This window comes from Eublepharis macularius, chromosome 5 (assembly GCF_028583425.1).
Source record: "Eublepharis macularius isolate TG4126 chromosome 5, MPM_Emac_v1.0, whole genome shotgun sequence".
NCBI classification, from domain to species: Eukaryota; Metazoa; Chordata; class Lepidosauria; order Squamata; family Eublepharidae; genus Eublepharis; species Eublepharis macularius.
Window position 1 is genome coordinate 139,583,808 of NC_072794.1, and position 20,644 is coordinate 139,604,451.

A 20,644-nucleotide genomic window follows, 5' to 3' on the forward strand; every position below is an offset into this window, starting at 1 on the left:
GTTGTCCCCTTCGTTCTCAGATTGGGCAAAAGCAGCCATAGGCTGGAACTACTTCACCATGTAGCGTGAGTGAGTACTCTGCAGGTGCAGAGCTGCTCAGCACAAGGCTACACGCAGGGAACACAGAGACCACCTGACGAGCAGCTTGCCTTGCACATCACTGAGAGAGTTCGAGCAAAGGACGTCTGTTGGATGATCGTGCCCATCATGTCTACGTTCAATAACTCCTTGTGCATACGCTCTTGGGAATTTGATGTCCAAGAACAAAATACTAGTCCGCACATACCCAGAATGTGTTGAACATTTTGTCAATTACGAGCATTTCTGAATCCCCTTGCTCTGAAAGACTTCTTTGTATACAAGGTTTTTTGTAAAGATTTTGTCGGAAACAGAATGGGATTCGTCAGTTTTTTACAATCAACCGCCAAGTGTATTTTTGTTAAAATTATGCTTTAAAACTAATAAGAAAATTCAACATTACGTTAATCTCAAAGTAGTACAAAACTGGGAAATTGAAATTCATCAGAACACTGTAAGGACTTTGCTTTGCCAAAAGCAAATGACACTGTTTTTGAGTGGATAACAAACAAGTAGATGATACAAAAGATTGGCAACTACAAAGAACTAGCATTACACGGGCTCTGGAGAACCAAAGTGCTATTGCAGGGATGGTCAGCCCAGGTGTCAGCCCTCAGTCAGGACTATCGCTTCTCCCCACAGACCCCAGAGGGCTGCTGGTACTATCAGAAGCCACATGTATAGAATTCTATTGAAAACTTGGGATCGGGCACTACAAACCACGAGCACAAAGGTGTGGATGGATGCGTATCTTTCCCACTTTCTCCAGTGACCTCCAAAACGCTGCTGCTCAGAGTAGTGGGAGTCTACGGGTTTGTTGCGAAAGGGACAAAGAAGGCAGGCAATGTTGCTCCTTCTTGCGACATCAGCTCTTGCCATGAACTACCCAGGGGATCCTGAGAGTTTGTCCATGGGATGATGATAGCCCTGTTCATATGTTTTAGTGAACTCGTGTACAATTCATGTACGGTATACACTGAACTTTTCCTTATGCGAACATTGAATAAATCTCATGTTACATTCATTGCATGTGCATCTGAATGTGTGACTTAAAACCCACATTTATCCTGGTACAGGTCCCCAGTTTCATTTGTAAAGTGAAGGTGTTTTGGCTCTTTCATACAACCTTACGTACACATGCACATGCAAGGTGTATGAGCGTTCACTGTAACATGTGAACAATTACAACATCAAGCATCAGTTCTTCAGTAGTCCCACGAGACTGCCAGGGGGAATTTGTCAAGATGGTTTGTAGGATCCAAGCCCTGATAACCATACTAGGGTACTGGTACGTTCTGGGGCAGAAAACAAAAGTGTGAGAAAGAAAAGCAATGGGAAGATTTGAAAAAGAGGCACAAGAAGCACAAACTAGCCAGAGAGGGGAGGTGAACATGAAGTAGCTGTGAGCCATCTACAAAAGGAAATGGTGAGACACCAGCGAGACACTACAAGGTGCTATTTTCCACTGCTTGGATGCAGGAGGATTCCAGGCCACCTCCCACCAACATAGATAAATTTTCAAAAAACTTCAGCCTGGTTAAAGTTTTGTCCAAAGTTCTTTAATCAGTGGCAGATATCCTACCTTAGGCTGGAGGAAGTTCCTCCAGCCTAAGGAGACTTCCTCCAACTTAAGTGACTCTTCCACAGGCGGAAGAAACACTTAAGCTTAAGGAAGCTTCCTTAGGCTGGATGTAGACTTCAAACTTTGCTCAATTAAGTGGTAGGATACATGCCAATGTCCTCTCAGACAAATTGTTTTGACAGTAGTACTTTGCATTTGTATAGAACTTTCAGAGTTCAACGTAATTCATAGGCATTATTTTGCTACAGTCCTTAAAAGAGCCCTATAAAAGTACGCCCATGTTATAAGTGTCATCACATTGTAGTTGGGAGTGGGTGGGTTGTGTCTGAAAAAGAGTGGCATTCCTAAGGCCACATGGTGAATTCATGCCACAGACTGCTTTTACACATGGATTTTTCCCTGAATGGGGAGTATGAAGCCCCTGAATTTATGAAAAACATCACTATAACATCTTGTATCATTCCTGGGGCATACCCTTTTAAAATACATCGAGCTCCCCTGCCCCTTTGATCCAGTTCCAAGTAGATTCTTCAAAGCAACTGCAAGGCAATTATCGACTGTTCCCACTACACAGGGGGCAGTGCCAAGCTCAGCTTTCAAACTGGCACAGGGAAGCTCAGTGCCATGTCCCATCTCTCCTTCCTGTTTTAGCTCTTTAAAGGGCTTTCCCCCTTTCCCTGCTAAGCCACACTGTATTGCACAGCTTGGCAGGGAAAGGGAAAGGGAGAGGAAAGGAGGGTAGCCAGCACGTTTTCCATGACACCTGGGCTTCTGCTTAGGCACAACAAAGAGGGGAAGAGAACAAGCAGGGGCTGGTGTGATGACAGCAGCTGTGAGTAAGGAAAGAGGCAAGTGAACCCTGCTCCTACCTTGCTTCTTACTACTGCTGTGGTGGAGGTAGTACTGCCAGGTGTCCTGCTAAGATGAGAGACCTCCCACTGGCAACCTTTCTGCTCGAAGTGCCATCAGAAGAAAAACAAAAAAAATTGCCATGGGGTTGGCAGCAAGATGTCACTCCTGGGGCAACCCACCCCCCGTGCCCAAAAAGATGTCAGAGGGGCCACTGGGTGCCCTGAAGCCAAGCTCAATGGAAATCTCCTCCAATCGGTTGAGGAGGAGTCCTCCTCAGTTATTCTCACTGAGCTTGGCTTCAACATGCCCAGCAGCTCCTCCATAACTGGTGTGACTGGGGAGCATAGGAACACATACATGAGCTCCCCCCCCCCGCCGCCGCCAGCCAGTCAAGTGGGGCCGAAGGCAGCAGGTGGGGGGTTCCCCCGGTCCAAGCGGGAAGGTGGCAAGCCTATCCCATAACTTTACATATCTGCAGAGGCCTTCCGACTAGCTCTTCTTTGAAGTTGCTTGTTCAGCCAGACAACCCTATCAGGTTGTTTCCTAGATTCAGATCTTGAGAGAGAAAGACATACCAACACAGGGCTTGGCAGTATTCCAGTAATACCAATTCAGTTTTAACATGCGTGGAAACAGTTAGTGTAAAGATACATGTTAATGAGGAAACAAATTAGGAGACGGAGTCATTGTGCCACAGGGCAGTTCTCACCACTCCCAGCTGCTTCTTTCCTTCGTGCATAAGGATGGTAGCTGCCTCCACAAGCACAAGAGGCAGTTTCTCAACATCAGTGATACATCTACTTAGCACATGCATGGACCAAGCCAGAGATAAAAGAGTACCAAGACAGGGCTACATGCATTTCTCCATGCTGCTAGCCTGTGTTGCATCAGGCAACAGAAAAATCCCCACCCCCACCCCTATCCTTAACCTTGGCAGACTATTTAGGCAATATATTTTTTGAGAGCCTTTCAGAGACTGCATCCATATTTTCCTCTCTGGAAGATCCAAGAGGTGAATGATTACAAAACCACAACACAAAATGGATCCTTCCAGAGGTAAAGCTGTGGCAGCCCAAGCATTTGGTAACTGCTCTCAGAGGTCGGTCCAGGCTTTTTAAGCTCCTCTTAATACAGTCAGGAACTGGGTGAGTGGTGACCTCCATTTCCTGCTACTTGAATTGACTGGTAACACTGTGCATAACAAACCACTTAAGTTTATTTAGGATGTTTCTGGCTTGCCTTCCTCAAGGTAAGGACCTGAGGCAATTGTCTAAAAACAAGAACCACAACACCAAAAACATCTAAAAGTATTGATCCTTAATTCATTTAAAATGATCATCGGTCATTAACCTAAACCATATGTAAAATTACTGGCCATAAATCCTTATAAACAATTCTGCTTTGCATGATCATCTAAAAGTTAAAAGAATGGGTGGCCCCACCCCCCGAAAAACTCAGAAAACCTATTCCAAGGGGCAGAACTACCTAAAAATCTCCAGGCCCCATAACGACAGTTTTACTCCCCAGCCTCCAGGAAGAGACACTCAGAAAAGATTGGTCCAGAAGATGCCCTATAGGGATGTATGTTCACTCCAGGACACGAAAGGCTTTTTGCTAGGTGTGTTGCTTTCTACTTCTCTGCACTGGAGATCCCAATAATATGCCATGTGCGTGCTGCTGCTCTCCAACCTTTCACCCCAGACCAGCCTTTCCCTAACTGATGCACAGCTTGCGTGCTCAACTATCAAGCTTCGGGAGGGTTCAGAGACATCCTCCATTTCAGTTTAGGGAGCCACATTAGGAAAGTCTCAGATTTTTTTCCCCGAGATCAAAGACGAATACTTCAAAACTTATTTGGAATCATGAAGCGTCATTCAATAGATGGGGAACACTGGGCTCTGAGCGGAAAGCTGAGGTGAGGTTTAGAGCCAAGCTCCTCTTCTGCTCTCAATAGGCACTTCCTCTTGTGAAAGAGACAGCAAGGGCAATATTCACCAATTCCCTCTCTCACTGCAATCCCACACATCAACCCACATGATGTTCCTGGAGGTTCACCAACCCACTGGGGCATAGCTGGGAGAGGGTAAAAAAGACTGCAGGAGAGGAGGGAGAGGGAAATTGCCTTTATGCTGTGCAGCTCTGCCTATGGGACCACAGTCCAGTTTAAAGGAGACTGCCTTGATGGGCTGTGACAAGCCATGTATCTAAGCCATCATCTCCTGCCCCCTTCATTTGAAAGACTTAAACAGCACGTTGAAAAAGGTCTCATTTGGTAACTGGGCAATTCCAATTGTCTCAGTCTGTGCATAGGGGAGGTGCTTTCACTCAGGCTGGGTCATCCAATGTGAAACCCAGTGGACCAAGCCAGTTACGTGTCAAGGTTTTCCCCAGGAAGTAGGTCACTTTATTTGGAAGGGAGATGGGGGCAAGAAAAAAGAGAAAGATTTTTCTTCTGGGAGGCTTGCCAAGTTCCTAACTGAGTATGACACCAGGAAAGCAGTAGCAGCGGAAGCCAGAATGTTAAATGCTTTTAAAAACAGATATTCATGATGATCCCCCCCCCCAATGAAACCCTTAAGAGTTTCCAAAGGAAGCCACACTTACCGATCTACTCTTCACTTTTTCAGAATGGCAAAGATCTTTTTCAGCTGTGTTTCAGGCAGCATTTACTGATATTTTTAGTGAAGCTCCAGTCTTTGGAACTGGATATGTTTTGGACATGTACTTTCTATACCCTTCTGAAGACCGCAGAAGCAGCAATATTGTTCTTTTATTCTTTTACTAGGCCAAAGGGTCTCTCAGCCATCGTATCACCTGGCTACCACAGAAACTGAACAGGATCAAATCAGCTCTTGATATGCCACCATCCTTAAGAGGTGACCAGCTTCCTGTCATGCAATAACGAAAGAATCCTTGAATGCCATGCTACATAAGTAATTAACAAGGAGTGATCTGAACAGGATGGGAACATACAGTTTGTCAGCTCCACTAGAAAAGACCCTAAGAAGGATCCACTCAAACTGCATACCTGAGAGATTTAGGGGCAATGGAAATTAAAAGCACAAATACACAAGCTCCTTACAGTTTCCTCTTTCCCCTTCCCCAACACCCAGATATAGAGTCTGGTTTTGTACATTTAAACACAATGAATAATTCAATGTTACATCCCTTGTTAAGAGTCCTTCTTGAAACACAATGTACCAGTGGTGCTCAGTTCAGGGTCACAGAGAGAGAGAGAGAGAGAGAGATTTGAAACACCTATCGTAAAGCTGATCTTGAAACAAAAACCTGCTAAGGACAGGTTAACCTCAGCAATTGTTCATTGTGCATAAATAGTTCCTGCATGCAGTTTGGTCATCATGTGGAATGTCACCAAGTCAGTTTCAGAGCTTAAAGAAAATGCAGAACAGCTGGCACTCAGTCTGCAAAATGGGGAACTCACGGATACTAGAAATACCAGAACTTGAACGAGTAAGGGCCGGGGGGGAGGTAATACAGAGAAGTCTAGATCTCTGCCAGTTAAGAATTCTTGGAAATTACAATAAAAAGACTGAGTTGTAAAAGAGCTGATATCTTAATGGAAGCCCCAATACATCTGTTGTGGTACCAATACCATGGAATGAACAAGTGATAATTAAAAGGTAATTAACAATATTATTGGGATTTTTTACATATCATTTTGTAAGCATCAGAGTCACAGGCAAAATCAATCATGCCTACAAATATAGAACAGAGGATTCATTATGCAAATGCTAAGTGACTTATCTGCTGGTTAGAACTGGATGCACGCTTAAAGCTATTCCAGCATCAATTACCAAGTCTTTTTTTTCAGCAAGAGCTAACTACTCATATTCAAACCCCAACAAATTCACTATGCAATGTCATAAAGACAACAGGATTTCCAGGTCTTTTTAAAGAAAAGACACTACAGTCACTTCAAAATTGGGCAAGTTATCTAAAATCTTTTACCAGTATCATTTGGAAAAACTATTTCAGATATAGCACTTAATGTAAAGGGTTTTGCCAAGTTGAGATTTTCTCGTAAAATAAGCCCATATACCCAGGAAAACTGCCCCCCCCTCCCGCAACCTAGCTTTTAAACAAGCAATCATTCTTCAGGCAAAAACTAGATAAGTGACAGCTGCTAGTCTAAAAATCAACCAGCCCTTATAATATTATGAATGAAAATTTGAACTATGCTAGTTTACCGAATATTGATACTAGTGCAAGAGAACAGCCCATTAATCTGGCAATCCAAAATACAAGTACTTGTAAGCTGCCTCATTGATCTTGCTGGAACTTGTGTGAGTCAAAGAGCATGCTTCATGCTGCAGCCTACATGTGCTAAACTCCTGGCCTTTGATTCTGCTTAAATGAAGACTTTTTAAAATTATGGCTTTTCAAATTTTGGATGAGATGCTTTTTAACCTATTACTTTGTATTTCCTTTTACTTCCTCCACAAATACCACAGATCACAGGACAAGTTATAATTTATTTAATTTACTCGTTCATTGAACAGGCAGCAGCTTCAAGCATCGAAACATTTTTATACTTCCTGAAACTATCAGCCTGTTAAAACTCTCCTTGCAAATCACTTAAATACCTGCACATCCTATTCAGACTGAAACTCAGGCCAAAGTTTACAAAGTGAGTTACTTTAGAACCCGCTCTGAACTACATTTTTGCTGATTTTTTCCTAGGAACCCTTTAGTGCACGGTTTCTTTTCTAATGTCTCACTGCTTGCATTTTGGCAGGATTATAAGATCATCCCCTTCCACACCTCTCTGCTTTCTGTAACAGATCATACAAAAGGAGACATCCTAAAGCAATCAATACCTGCAAACACCTGCATAGCCAGACGACTGAACGGGCTGCAATACGACCTGAGGTCTAGGGATCCGAGTCCTGACAAATCCAGCCTTGCTGTGCTTCCCAAACTGATCCATTTTCTTAACTAGGAAAAACTAGAGGTTTCACTCCAAAAAATGAAGCCGTTTCAAGTCCATTGGTGTCTCTTTTTGAATAGTCCTGAGATATGGGAAGTCACTGGAGCACCTTAGGATTGTTCCGTGGCTGACTGCACCAAGCACAAGGCTGCAGCGCCACCCACTCATGCCACAGGAATGCTGCTAATTGGACAGCAAATCTTCCTCCTTTTCTCTCTCTCTCACACACCCAGTGAGAATAGAGTGATAAAAATCTAGTCAACATACTCATGACTTCAAATACGCAACCAGGCTCTCATTCCAAGAACTGTCATCAATTGTCTTGTCCATAGAATGTAAAGAATATCCAGATTTTACTGTCAGAGGCTCAGAGGATTTTGTGAGGCAAATCCCTATTTTCTCTCTCTGGCTGTTTGTTAGTGTCTAATGGTGAGACAAAATGGGCAATGTCTGCCAAAGCAAGGCCAACTGACATACAACATTTTGCCCGAACAAAAGCAGCCCATAAAAGAGAGGGAGGGATATCTCTCCAGTTACTTTTTTAAAAGGTTCCAATTCACTTCCAGTTAATACTCATCAGCGGAAGATCCAGAAACACGAAGCTGAAAACATATCCGTAAGCACACATGTATGCACACACAGTCTTGAAAAAGTATGTAGTATTTCTGGAATTTAGCTCTCCACACATTTTCTGCCAAATACCCACACAAATACCTGCCAAAGATAAATATACACCATTTCATATGTGCCTTTCACAAGAGGTGGCCCTGGATTATTCAAAATATTGACGGCATCTTCTGCTTACCTGTACATTATTGTATACAAGATGTCAAATTATATCAAACTTCACTACATGAAATAGATAGGGAGCTATGAGACAGTATGTGGACACAACGTTCCTTAATATATAAGTATCAACTTAGGTTAAAAGGCTTATTCATAAAGCTTCAAAACATTCATATTATGTTAACTAGCAGTGGGAGACAGCTTTTACAAGGTAGGGAATCTTTTGAGTATCGACTATACTTACAGCCAAACCAGACATTGCATATGACATGAGCTGGGACACTTCATGTGGCCAAGGGAGGATCTCAAAGGGGCAAACAGGGCCCATCATGGCCATTGCTCTGGAGAAAATAGTGTGAGAGGGAAGGCCCTCCCCTCCAGTACTCTGGAGACCAACAAAACAGCAGAGCGCTTTTAACACAAGTAAACCCATTTCATACAATTTGTTGCATGTGATAGGCATGCTGGTCAGGCACCTGTGTCCCAAATCATGTCACACATAATGTCTAGTTTAGCTCTAAGACGATCACATACAGAATCTAGGTTGCACCTAGGCTGCCTGAAGCGCTGTATATTCAGGATGTTGCCTGCAGATTAATAATAAGAGGCTAACAATGGGTTCACTTCACATACAAGAGTCATCATTTGGCACTACATTCCTAACCACCACAGATTAAGCACTTTCATACCCCCCCCGCACCATGTCAACGCAAGGACAATTCTCATCCAAGGAGCTAATTTGCACATTCATCAAGCACTGAATAACCAGTTGATGTACATGCACATATGACAAGCCTTATGAGAGAGCCAGCATAGTACAGTGATTACTGTCAGACTATGATCAGAGAGACCCAGGTTCAAATTCCTGCTCTGTTAGGGAAACTTGTTGGGTGGTCTTGGGCCAGCCGTGCACTCTCATCTAACCTGCCTCACAGGGTTGTTGTGAGGATAAAACTGTTATGGTGATAATATTGAGGAGAAAACTGGGTTATAACTGGAGTAATGAAATAAATAAACTATGGAGAGATGCAAGAGACTGTACCTAGCCACTTCCTCCAAAGGCCACCTCAACTTCCCATAACTCAGACATTAAAGAGAAGAGGTAATTCATAATTTTAAGAAGGTTTCATGCAAATCTTAAGAAACAGAGCATAGGAACCCAGGATGCAGTCCATTCATATGCATGCTTACGCAGACCTAAGTTGCACTGTATTTGAAGGAGCTTATGTGCAAGTACATGCACATATTACACGCACAAAGGTACCAGCTGGATATTAGGAAGAACGTTTTCACCGGTCAGAGTAGTTCAAAAGTGGAATCAGCTGCCTAGGGAGGTGGTGAGCTCCCACTCACTGGTAGTTTTCAAGAAGAGGCTGGATGAATATTTGTCAGAGATGCTTTAGGCTGATCCTGCACTGGGCAGGGGGGTTGGACTAGATGGTCTGTATGGCCCCTTCCAACTCTATGATTCTAAGGGCCAAACTACAAGTGACAAATGACACTTGAACGGCAAGTGTATTCCTCCCTGTTCACTTGCCCTCCACTTGCTCTCCACTCAATCCACTTGCTGTTCAAGTGTCATTCGTCACTTGTAGCTTGGCCCTAAGTAAAAATGTGCACAAGACTAAAGTAGCATCTACTCAATGAAGAGATGGAATGGTTTCATTATGGTAAGAACAGAATCTGTGTAATACCTTTTATTAGGATCAACCAAATTGACACAGAGCATTGTGCAAGCTTTTGAGCTCGCCAAAATTCTTCCTCAGGCTGGATGTTACAAAATTTTAGGGTGGGAAGCAGATTCTTCAGGCTACGATGTTACGGTCAGATCTTACAAGCATCCTCTGTGAAATGCATGTAGGCACAAATGGATAGACTCTGAGATTTTCACCCAAAATAGCTTGTTTTTGACTCTTAACTCTTAACTCATACCCAAACTAAATGAGATATTGGAGATCTATAACTAGATCTCCTGCTTCTTCACATTTCTATAAAATAGCACCTATGGGTGAGTGTTAGAGTGAGTCCCAAACCAACAGAGGGGGCATGGCAAATATTCGTAGAAATAGAAAGAGAGGAGAGATCTGAACACAGATTTCCTGGACCCCATGTCTCCAATACCATTAAAGGAAAGGGAGGAAACCTGGGGAGGGGGCAGAGGGGATGTGTGACAAAGAAAGGAAAGGGAGGCCCAGCACTATTCACCTCTTTCAAGCAGGGAAGAGCCCGTTGATTCCATTCATCTACACTTCTAAGCGTTTTATTAAATATTTAAAATTTTAAAAGCCCAACAGGAACCACAATCAATTTTAATAACCTTGAAACATGCAAGAACAAGAGTTATGAGAGCGTTGATGTTATCCCACTTGCAACTTTCGCAACAGCAAGAACAGTAGAGGCCCACACATAAGTGAGAAACGAAATCCAATTAAAACAGTGTGTGAGAATTTAGAGATTCCTTGCTCTAATTTTAAAGAGCAGCAAATAATGCATTGGGGGGCGTTCCTTGAGTATACTACCAGAGACAAGCAGCATTCTCTTTTTTATCTTTGCAAAACAGGTTTCAAACCATTCTAGTTATAATTCAGAACTAATAATAGTGCAGCATGTTAAAACCTTGCATTTTCACGGAAAGCATGCAAACAGCAGAAACTAAATTGGGTAGGGTTAGAAGTCAGAATCGCCCTAAATTGCATAGAATGCTCTGACACAAGAACCAGTTTAGATGTGTTTAACTAATAATAATTAATTTCAGTAGCTGCTGCACCTGCATAGGCATTGCAAAATTCTGATTTTTTAAAATACACCCCTCTCAAAATGTGTGATAAGGTTAATCTTTTACCTAGATCACTAAAATAAGCCAAAGAATAACCTGGCCTAATCAATGGTTCAAAGAGTAGGAGACCACTAAAAACAGATTTATAGCCAGAACTTCCTTCTGAAGGAAAGGGCTTCGAAGGGGTTGGTTGGCCTGGGGCAGGATGCTGAACAGCAATGTCCCCACATAAAAAGGCAAACTAAGATTCAGTATGGGGCAACAAGGCCAAAATGATGGCTGCAACTTCCCCAGAGAGACAGCTGAGGCGGCAGAACCTCTCTTCTGGGGCAGGTGGCCTGACAGGATAAAGCCTGAAGATCACAATCTTCAGCTTGTGATGGGACCAAACCTGGAGCACCCTTATCCTAAAGCAAGGAGTGGGGACCACAAGGAAGGTGGAAGCCTGGCACACTGCATGCACCTGTAGTACTACCTGACTGACTTTCAAATCAGCCTACTGCTTTTTAACAGACATAGACGCCAAAGCTTATGACAGGGCTTGACAAATTCTAGGTGCCAGGTCGCCAAAGTGATTAGAAATTTCAATTGGTGCCAAGTATTTTTTTGTGGTAGCAATAATTAGAAATTACGGCTATATATACCCCTGAAGGCTGAAATAGGAGTCTAGTTCTACAGTCAAGAAAATTTACCAAGGCCTGGCTTATGATATTGCCGTTGGGCTGGGGGTTGCCATACTGACACTCACAGAATGTTCTAGAAGCGTCATGCAAAACATGAAATGTCCAAAAGTAATCATGTGCATAGAACGGCAGTGACTTTTTTAACAGGACAAGTGGAAGGAGGGAAATGGACAAACTTAGAGACACTTCTGCTCTGAAACAGGAGACTCAAAAGAACTTTACAATGTATCTTAGATCGGCTGCACGAACTTATTTAAACTGTGCTGCAATACTCGCAAAGCAGCGACATGCGCTTCGTTTGCATTCCTTGCGAATATTGTGCTGGCATGCTAACAAAGCAGGTGTGTCAACTTTGCACAGGTTGCAGCACAGTTTGAATGTGATCCAGGAACCATGCAGTCACAGAGAAATTCCTTGCCAGCCTTACTTTTAAACTGTGCATCAAACTACTCTTCTGAGGCAGAAAAGTCACCACAAGGGAACACATACCCCCCCCCCCAGAAATACACAACAGTGAGTAACTTTCTCCCCTCTTCCACTCATAAGTAACTAGGGTGGCACGCAAAAAGTTTTTGACAGATTAGCTTTTACAAAATAGGCCAGGAAGCTAAGCAAGAAACATTCACATATAAGGTCAAGGGGCTGATTCTCACACATTTTTGAGGCAAAAGAGATGCCCAAAATGGACTCCCCCTTCCATCTATTCAGACAGTATGGTTATCTTATGAAAGCCCAATCACATGCAACAAACAAACAAACAAACAGAACATGATTCCGCATTGCCTATTTTCCATTAGTCTATGGGGACATAGTAATTTGTGATTTTGTCACACAGTTGAACTTTCACAAGACCAAGCCATTCTCTGAATAATGGAAGGAAGGCAGAAGCACCCTCACCCAGGGGACTCTTCCATCTCAAACACAGCTGCGCCAACCAGTCCCTCTCCACCTACTTCTTGAGAGTGGAAACTATTTACTTAATGAAATGTATACACTGCCCTTCTGCCCTCATAAGGACCAAAGCAGCTACCAAATTAAAAACACAGATTAAAGGGGAAAGTAGTCTTACTCAGCCATGAAATGTAACAAAAGAATATAGAGATACACCTAGCGAACATCATGCTGGAACGCTCCTATCTACTCCCATGCCACAGACCTCTTCCCTATGATACTAAGGCATGCAAGATCAATCCATACCACCACATTTTTTAATTCCCATGCTCAAAAGGATCATCAGCACCTCAACGCTGCCAAGTAATTTACCTCTCACCTAATGGCTGCCACATCCAGAAGTTCAGCAGTACTGTTCTTTCCAAGCGACACAATGAAGCACGTAGACAGCAAATGCTACTGGTTTCTGTTCCCTCAATCCAATTGCTAGAAAGGGGCTTGGCTTCCCTGAACGCATAAAACCTAATCAGATCACAGCCAGAGGCAGTATGTCAGAGGGGGCATAACGCCCCATCCATTTGGAACCTCATAAGCCGCTTTCAAAGCACCAAAGTGTTATGTGACAAACAGAAGATTAGGCCTTCAGGTGGGGACTAAGCACCACAGGAGCGGATCACAGTGCAGAAGCAGTCTCTGTGTTTATGTTATAAGCAAACTACCAGCAGATGGAGATAGGGTGAAGCAGGAACTACCAGCAGCTCAAAGAACCTGCATAATCCGCTACCCATTAGTACATAGCCAGGTGCCTCAGCTCAGCTAAAGAGCCACATCCCAACTGGCACTGAGCAACTTCAGCCCACAAAGGAAGTTTTATCTCATTCCCAGAGGCTCTATCCAATTAATTCAGGGTGTGGTAATAAATTTTCATCCACAGTTTCACTTGTAAGGAAAAGAAAGTTGTTAGAGAGATAAGAGGTTTTCCATACTTTCATGTTACCACTCTCTAAATCTGATATACATCTGGTGCTCTTGCCAGTAGCTAAGCAACGAGACACCTTATATTTCATAAAAGAACTTTACTGAACTACTTACCTATCATACTGCTATCCAAAAAGAAAAGATGGTCACTGCCAATCTACTCTTGAGAGGATTTCTTGGCAATCATATTTGTTCCTTAGAACTTATCTTGCTCAATAGTTGAAGCCCAAATACTCATAAGAGAACTGGGTGGCAAACACACACACACGCACACACACTTAGCTACCACACCATTCTAGCACAGATGTATAACACATAATATAATGACCATGTGTACTTCAATCTGGCCACAACACAACTTACTTTCCTCTGCTGCTAGTACTTCCATTTGTACAAGATGAACAGCTTTCAATGGGCCCCTCAGCAAAGGGAACTGCTAACAGAACAGGAAGATCCAGAGGAGTTAGCCACGTTAGTCTGTAGTAGCAAAATAGTAAAGAGTCCAGTAGCACCTTTAAGACTAACCAACTTTATTGTAGCATAAGCTTTCGAGAGCCACATCTGATGAAGAGAGCTATGGCTCTCGAAAGCTTATGCTACAATAAAGTTGGTTAGTCTTAAAGGTGCTACTGGACTCTTTACTATTTAGCAGAGGAAGATGTGCTGCAACAAGAGCCAAGTGCATGTGGAACACAGTCATAGGATCCAAGCCTAAATGTTCAACCATTAAATTATAAGGACTTCTTTATCATTCTAAAGAGCTTGTAACCATTTAAACATTTTCAAATGCCTGGAAAACTGGTGAAGCATTACCTGGGCATCCAAAGATAGCCAGTTCCCCGGGGAATTTTTCAGTGCTGGCCTTACTGTTAATCATCTGTGCACAAAGCTGACAAAGAAGCACATTAACCTGTTTGTTCTTTTAAAAAAATATCAGCAGCAGAGCTAATCACGTAAAAATATGTACACAGGCAAGACTGAATTTGCTGGTATTTAAACTAATATTTTGACAGTTAAACGATCGCTTTATTTGATAAAATTAAATCTTTATCTTCTCAGGCTTTATATTTTGGAAAAATCTAGCCTTGCTTATATGATAGCTAGCATATGAGACCAGTGTCCACATAGCCATTAGGGGTGAAATGAAAAAATTCAGGGCATCCGGAGTTGTCTAAGAGGTCGACTGGTACTCTGTCTTCCTGAACAATAGAAAAGCAGCCTTGCCTATAAAACCAGGACTGAGGATCCTTGGCCTGGGGCCTCAAGACAGACCACGCGCATGCAGGATTTGTGACATTCTTCCTCTTTAACCGTACACAGCCTTCCAGGATGCCTATCCAAACATAACCCCATCAAAAATAAACCCATGTCTTGTCACTTTGGTAAATATTAAAACCAGAACTGCAAAACACATCTTTAGTGCCTGAGGTAGAGCTTGATAAGAGGAAGCTTTGAGGTATTTAAAAACAGTTTTTATAATTCTTGTCCCATCTACATTCTTCATGCTTAAAGCATACTCCTTCCTCTGTTAGTTATTAACCTAGCTGCAAAGGATTTCTGCCTCTTGGCTAGAACAGCATAAAAATGTGGCTTTTCAGTGAACCAGTGATTCTTATTAAAGCTGAGCCAAATCAGCAATGGAGGGAGGGAAGAAGAGCAAATTACATGAACTAGTTTTCCCCAAGAGAAGCCCTTTGCCCAGTTTTCAGCCATTTCTTTTTCAGGGGTACATGAAAAGCACAAAAGGATTCACAACTGTTTTCAAATACAAACATTTAAAAACACTAGCATGGAGGAATGGGGACAGAGAGAGACGCTGTTTCAAGTTTTTTACAAAAGCATCAACAAGGATGCAGCAGGTCAAAAAGAAAAGGCATGAACAGGATGGTGTAACAATTAGGTCTCCCTACCCAGCAATTGTCAGGTGTTGGGGGGTGGGACACTGATAGCTTACTGATTTGCATGAGTGTGCACTCTATGCTGCTGCACGATAACATAACTTCCAGTGCAACCTGGAAGCAACAGCATCACACCAGGGCTGATTCTCTAAAGCTCAGCCCAAACACAGCATTTGAAGCTGAGTTTTAGAGAAGCGCTGGAGTGATGCTTTCGCTTCTTACCAGCAGGGGAAGAGGGCACATTCGCACCCATTTCACCAGCCTGCATCCTTCTACCTGTCAGCTGGCATTTGGCGGGCAGAGGCACAAATCACCAGGAGTTTGCCAATCATCGGCAGGCACCTGGCCATCCCAGTAATTATGGAAGGCAGGCCATCCCTTCCCCGCTCCAGCCCTTTTCACACCCTCTGAAGCAGGATCCCAAACCTTTTAGAGTCTGCAGGCACCTCTGAAATTCTGCCAGAGGAGGCAACCACAAAACATCAGCAAGTTAGGTTGCACATAACTCTAACAATAACTTCACAGGAGTGTAGTGAAAATAAAATGGAGGAGAAGAAAGCAATATAAGCTGTGCTGGGTACCCACTGGAGAGAAAAGTGGGATATAAATGAAGTAAATAATAAATAAAACAATGATCCAGCAATGTTCTTATGTAGCAGAATGAACCAGAGATCAGTGAAGAAAAACACAAATTCAGAGGATATAAAAAACTTTGTTGACAGGCCTTGCATCTTCACTGTAAACAAAATATACATTTAGCCCGTTTCTAAAAAGAGTGGTTTTGTTTTCATGCAACAGGTATACACAAACATTGCAGGAAATTTAGCCTCCAGCTCTTTGCAGATCGAACAAGAGAGAATGTACTAGTTTCTCTTGGAATTAAATGCCACCCTACAGGTTTGTGTTTTGAATACTTGCCAGCTTCTTTAGTGTGGGAAGGATGTGTCTCTTAAAAAGCTGACAGGCTGGTATAAGAATACTAGCTGGCATTCTGAAGCCATGACTTCCTAACACAATACATATACAATACAATACAAAAAGAGCTGTCAACTGCAATGGCATGTGAAATGAAATGGAAGGCTTTGGCTTATGCAAAGAAAGAGAGAATGTATGAGTTGCTATTGGAATTAAATGGCACACTACATGTTAGAGAAGTAAGTACCTTGCCTGCTCATACACTTCCTAATACCGCCACATCAAAAGTGTCTGAAAAATGAATGAAGTTACAAGAAACCGCATTGGTCCAAAAGCAAAATTCAAAAACATCAGCAACCTAATAATACTTTTTTAAAAGACCAACCAAAATGACACAAACACAGAGTGTTAAGTTTCCAGTTCTCTAGAACTCATCATCAGGCTGGATATTAAAACCTTTTCAAAAAAGGAAGAGAGGAGAAAAACACATCTTTCAAGTCATGGTGTTAAATTCCCAGTGAGAAAGGCGGACTATAAATAAAGTAAATAATCAAAATGAATAAAGCCCCTTTGTATCCACTAAGGTGTCTGTAGCATGCTTAACTAACTTCAGTGGGCTAGCTTATTTATTGTCTATTTACTTAATTTATACCCCGCCATTCTCCTCAATGGAGACTCAAAGCGGCTTATATCATTCTCTTCGCCTCCATTTTATTCACACAACTCTGTGCGAGATTAGGCTGAGAGTGTGGGACTCGCCCAATGTCACCCAGTGAGCTTCCACAGAGGAGTAGGGATTCAAACCTGGGTCTCTCAGATCCTAGTCCGACACTCTGGCCACTGCGCCACATCAGACCGTGACCTAGCATGCCAGGAAGAAACAAATTTAATTCTCCATTTTCTCTCCAATGGAGGCCAAAAGCAGTTTGCATCATTGTTCTCCCCTCTTTCATCATCACAACCACCAAACCTGTGAACTAGGTTAGGCAAGTGGACAAGGTTACACATCAAGCTTTCTTGGCAAAGTGGTCAAATGTCTCTCAAAGCCCAAACAGGACTCATGGATCCTTTAAAAGGCTGAGATAAGTGGAATAACACAGCAGTCCTTGTTTGCCAGACAAAAATTTAAGTTGGTGCACAATGTAAAAAAAGGAGACAGGAGGCAAATTGGGGGGGGGAACCACAAGCAAAGTCTTTTCCCAGGTTCTTTTTCTTCCTATTGATAAATCCCACACTTTATCAGATGTTCAGGAATTCTTAAAGGAGAAAGGGGGTTGCAGGTAGCCGCTGCTGGTCATACCTCTCCTTTGTTTTTAACATACAGCCTAATGAGAAGTTCTGATGAACTCTAATGCTTGCACACAGTTTTGTTTAATTTGTTGGCCTTTATAAAAGATATTAAGTGTTTTTTGTTTTTGAAAATCAATGATCCACTTTGCATAAGAACTACTGTGCGATGAAAATGCCTCTACTTAAAATAACACCTTCTCTGCATGAATTTTATTTATGCCTTGCCTTTGAGCCATGTCAAATTATAAGGCACATCAGAAATCTAAACAATAATTACATTCAGTAGTAACAAAATAAGGCAAAGACAAATCAAAAGCCTACAATATATGATATTGTTACAAAAATCTGGTTATTCACCCCACTTCCTCAGCCGCAAGAAATTCCAGGGGATATGCCACTTTACGGGTTCTGTTTCCTTGTAATAAGAGTATAGCAGAGATGACATCTTTGTAACATATGTTTAGAAGCCTGTATATGAAGCAGAACACACTGAAAACCAACCCCAAGAAAGCAGTGCAGCTGCCATATATGCATCAAACTGTATGAAATCTGCAAAGCTGCCACCTGTCTAGCCCACAGCCCCTATTCTCTCTTTGCTCTAACTCAAGCTGCATCCTCCTCTGCCTCCCCCAGATACATATACACACACACACACACACACACACACACACACACACACACACACACACACACACACACACACACACACACACACACACACACACACACACACACACACACACACACACACACACAGAGTTGGTGGACTGCCCTGTCTGGAAAATGTTGGCTTACTAGTTCCTCTCTCTCATTGGCTGATGTATCTGCAATCAACTTAACAGAAGATGGCCAGTAACTGCTTGATACAATACAGCAAGAACATAACTTTTGTAGCTTCTTGTAAAATTCTGGCTCCTCTCCCATCATCTTTACTTTGTACATCAGATCTTTGGTCTTCCTCCCTTCAATCTAAAAGGGTGCGAAGACCACTAGCTTATACTGCCTAAGCAGCATTCTCCCATTCAAGAGCACCAAAAGTTACACCATCCTAACTGCCACAAGGTTTAGCCTGTTTGCCATCTCCCTCAAGAAATATCTGAATAGGACCTTTACTAGGCCTCAGGATCACTCACTGCATATACACAAGCCAATGCTGCCAGGAGTCCTGGGCTTCAAATCACCAAGCTGTCATAAAGCTCACCAGATGACCGTTGGCCGGTCACACAAACTCAGCCCAACCTTCCTCACAGTGCAGAACAAAAAGCGCACTGGTCCAAACCCTCCAACTTTAGAAGTGCAACACATTGTACTTCCCTTAGATCAGTAACCCTATCATTAAAGCTATTTCTAGGAATCAAGTCATGGAATAGCAGAATGACCCAGAACCAAAATAGCAGTTTCAAGGTGGTAGACTGAACTGTCCTATTTTATATGAAAGATGAGGGTGGGAAGAGAATTTCATGGTTCAAGGCTGCTCTGCATAGAGGAAATCTCACTGATCGGCTAAGTTTTCCAGTGGCATTAAGTTTTGCTTCTATGTCCACCATTTTAACATGAGGGGTCATTCAAAATAACATCTCCTACCTGCCTTCCAAAGTGGCACAGTCCACTCACCACTTAATTCTAATCCAACTGGGCATTAGGGCCAACCCAGAGACTTCTGGTTCAGTTTACATAGGAAGAATTTTCTGACCAATGTCGTCTTTCTTAAATGGTAGGAAGTGGTGGGTGCTGAGCTGGGCCACAACTACAGCCCTTAAACTCCACTCCTGACACGGCCTGTGGAGACGGGGTTCAGATCAAAACCAAAAGCAGAGTATGGGCAAGGTGGACATGAATGGTGTTGCACAGAAATGAAGGGAAAGCCTCTTGCAGCTGCTTCAGAATCTAAAACCTCAAGTATGGTTTTAGAAAGGCAGTTAAAAATGTTGTAATAAAAGCAGTTTGATTCACCAGTACTACGCTGAACTGGACAAAGCACTGTATTTGCCCAAAATGACTTGCACTGTTACCACCATTCAAAACTCAGGCAAGAACATTCTTGTAACTGCACAGGAAAACAGGAAGAAAACTCACTTACATAGGCAATATAGCACACCATTTCCTAGCTCCTGTGCTATTGCAGTGGGTGGTACACACAGATCAGGGCTTTTTTCATGGTAGTACTAATTTGTACTGAGTACTGGCACCTTTGGGTGGGGGGGGGGAGTTCTCTTTAGGGATGCCAGGTGTCTGCTGGCAAGCAATCTCCCAGCATGGTTGTTGTGGGTTTTCCGGGCTGTATTGCCGTGGTCATGGCATTGTAGTGCTGTAATCTCCCAGCAATCCCTGACTCTGCCTGCTGATCAGCAGCTGATTGGAGGAAGGAAGCAGACGAAGAAATGGGAGACGTGCACTCCACGATGATGTCACTTCCAGTGCAACCGAGAAATAACAGCATCATACTAGGGCCAATTCCTTAGGAATCGGTCCAAAATATAATGAAAACGCAAAAAGATAAGTCACCAGTACCATCCCATCCCCAGCCAGGGGCAATCTGACAACCCTAGTCCTGATCTGGGAATTGGTGGAAATGGGTTCAGCCTTGTATATGAATACAGCTATCCTTAAAGAAGAAAAGAAAGGCACTGACACAGCAGTAATTCTTCATATCTACTTTAAACATGCAGCTGCACCAAGCCAAACAATTGCACAGATTAGCTTTCACTGTATGAAGGTCAGTTCTGAATGTCTTATTTTTTAAAAAATGCTAGCAACCTCTGAATTCAAGCCAACCATTGTCTTCACTTTAAAAAAGCCAGACACCTACCAACAAAATCTATCGAACTAATATTCTTTTTTTGTATCTCTATGTCTTGAGTGCTATTGTCAACTTCAAATTAAACTAATAATAAAAGCCTTAAAAGATTTGTTTATCTACATTCACAGCTGTCTTACCCTGAAGCCAAAACTTTGTTTCCTGGTTCC

At 42.7% G+C, this 20,644-nt stretch overlaps 1 protein-coding gene across 2 annotated transcripts in view; it reads right to left on the bottom strand.

Moving 5' to 3' along the window:
* The window catches only part of ARHGAP40 (Rho GTPase activating protein 40), a 75,504-nt gene that overhangs the window by 40,357 nt on the left and 14,503 nt on the right, over window positions 1–20,644 (bottom strand). Inside the window, exon 1 of one of the 2 annotated variants that reach the window (XM_054981775.1) lies at window positions 7,351–7,561. The exons of the other annotated variant lie outside the window; for it this stretch is intronic. Coding sequence (XP_054837750.1) covers window positions 7,351–7,460 — 110 coding nt within the window. The 5' untranslated portion in view covers window positions 7,461–7,561. Of the gene's footprint in view, window positions 1–7,350; window positions 7,562–20,644 lie in introns of those variants that run through there. 2 annotated transcript variants of the gene reach the window in all.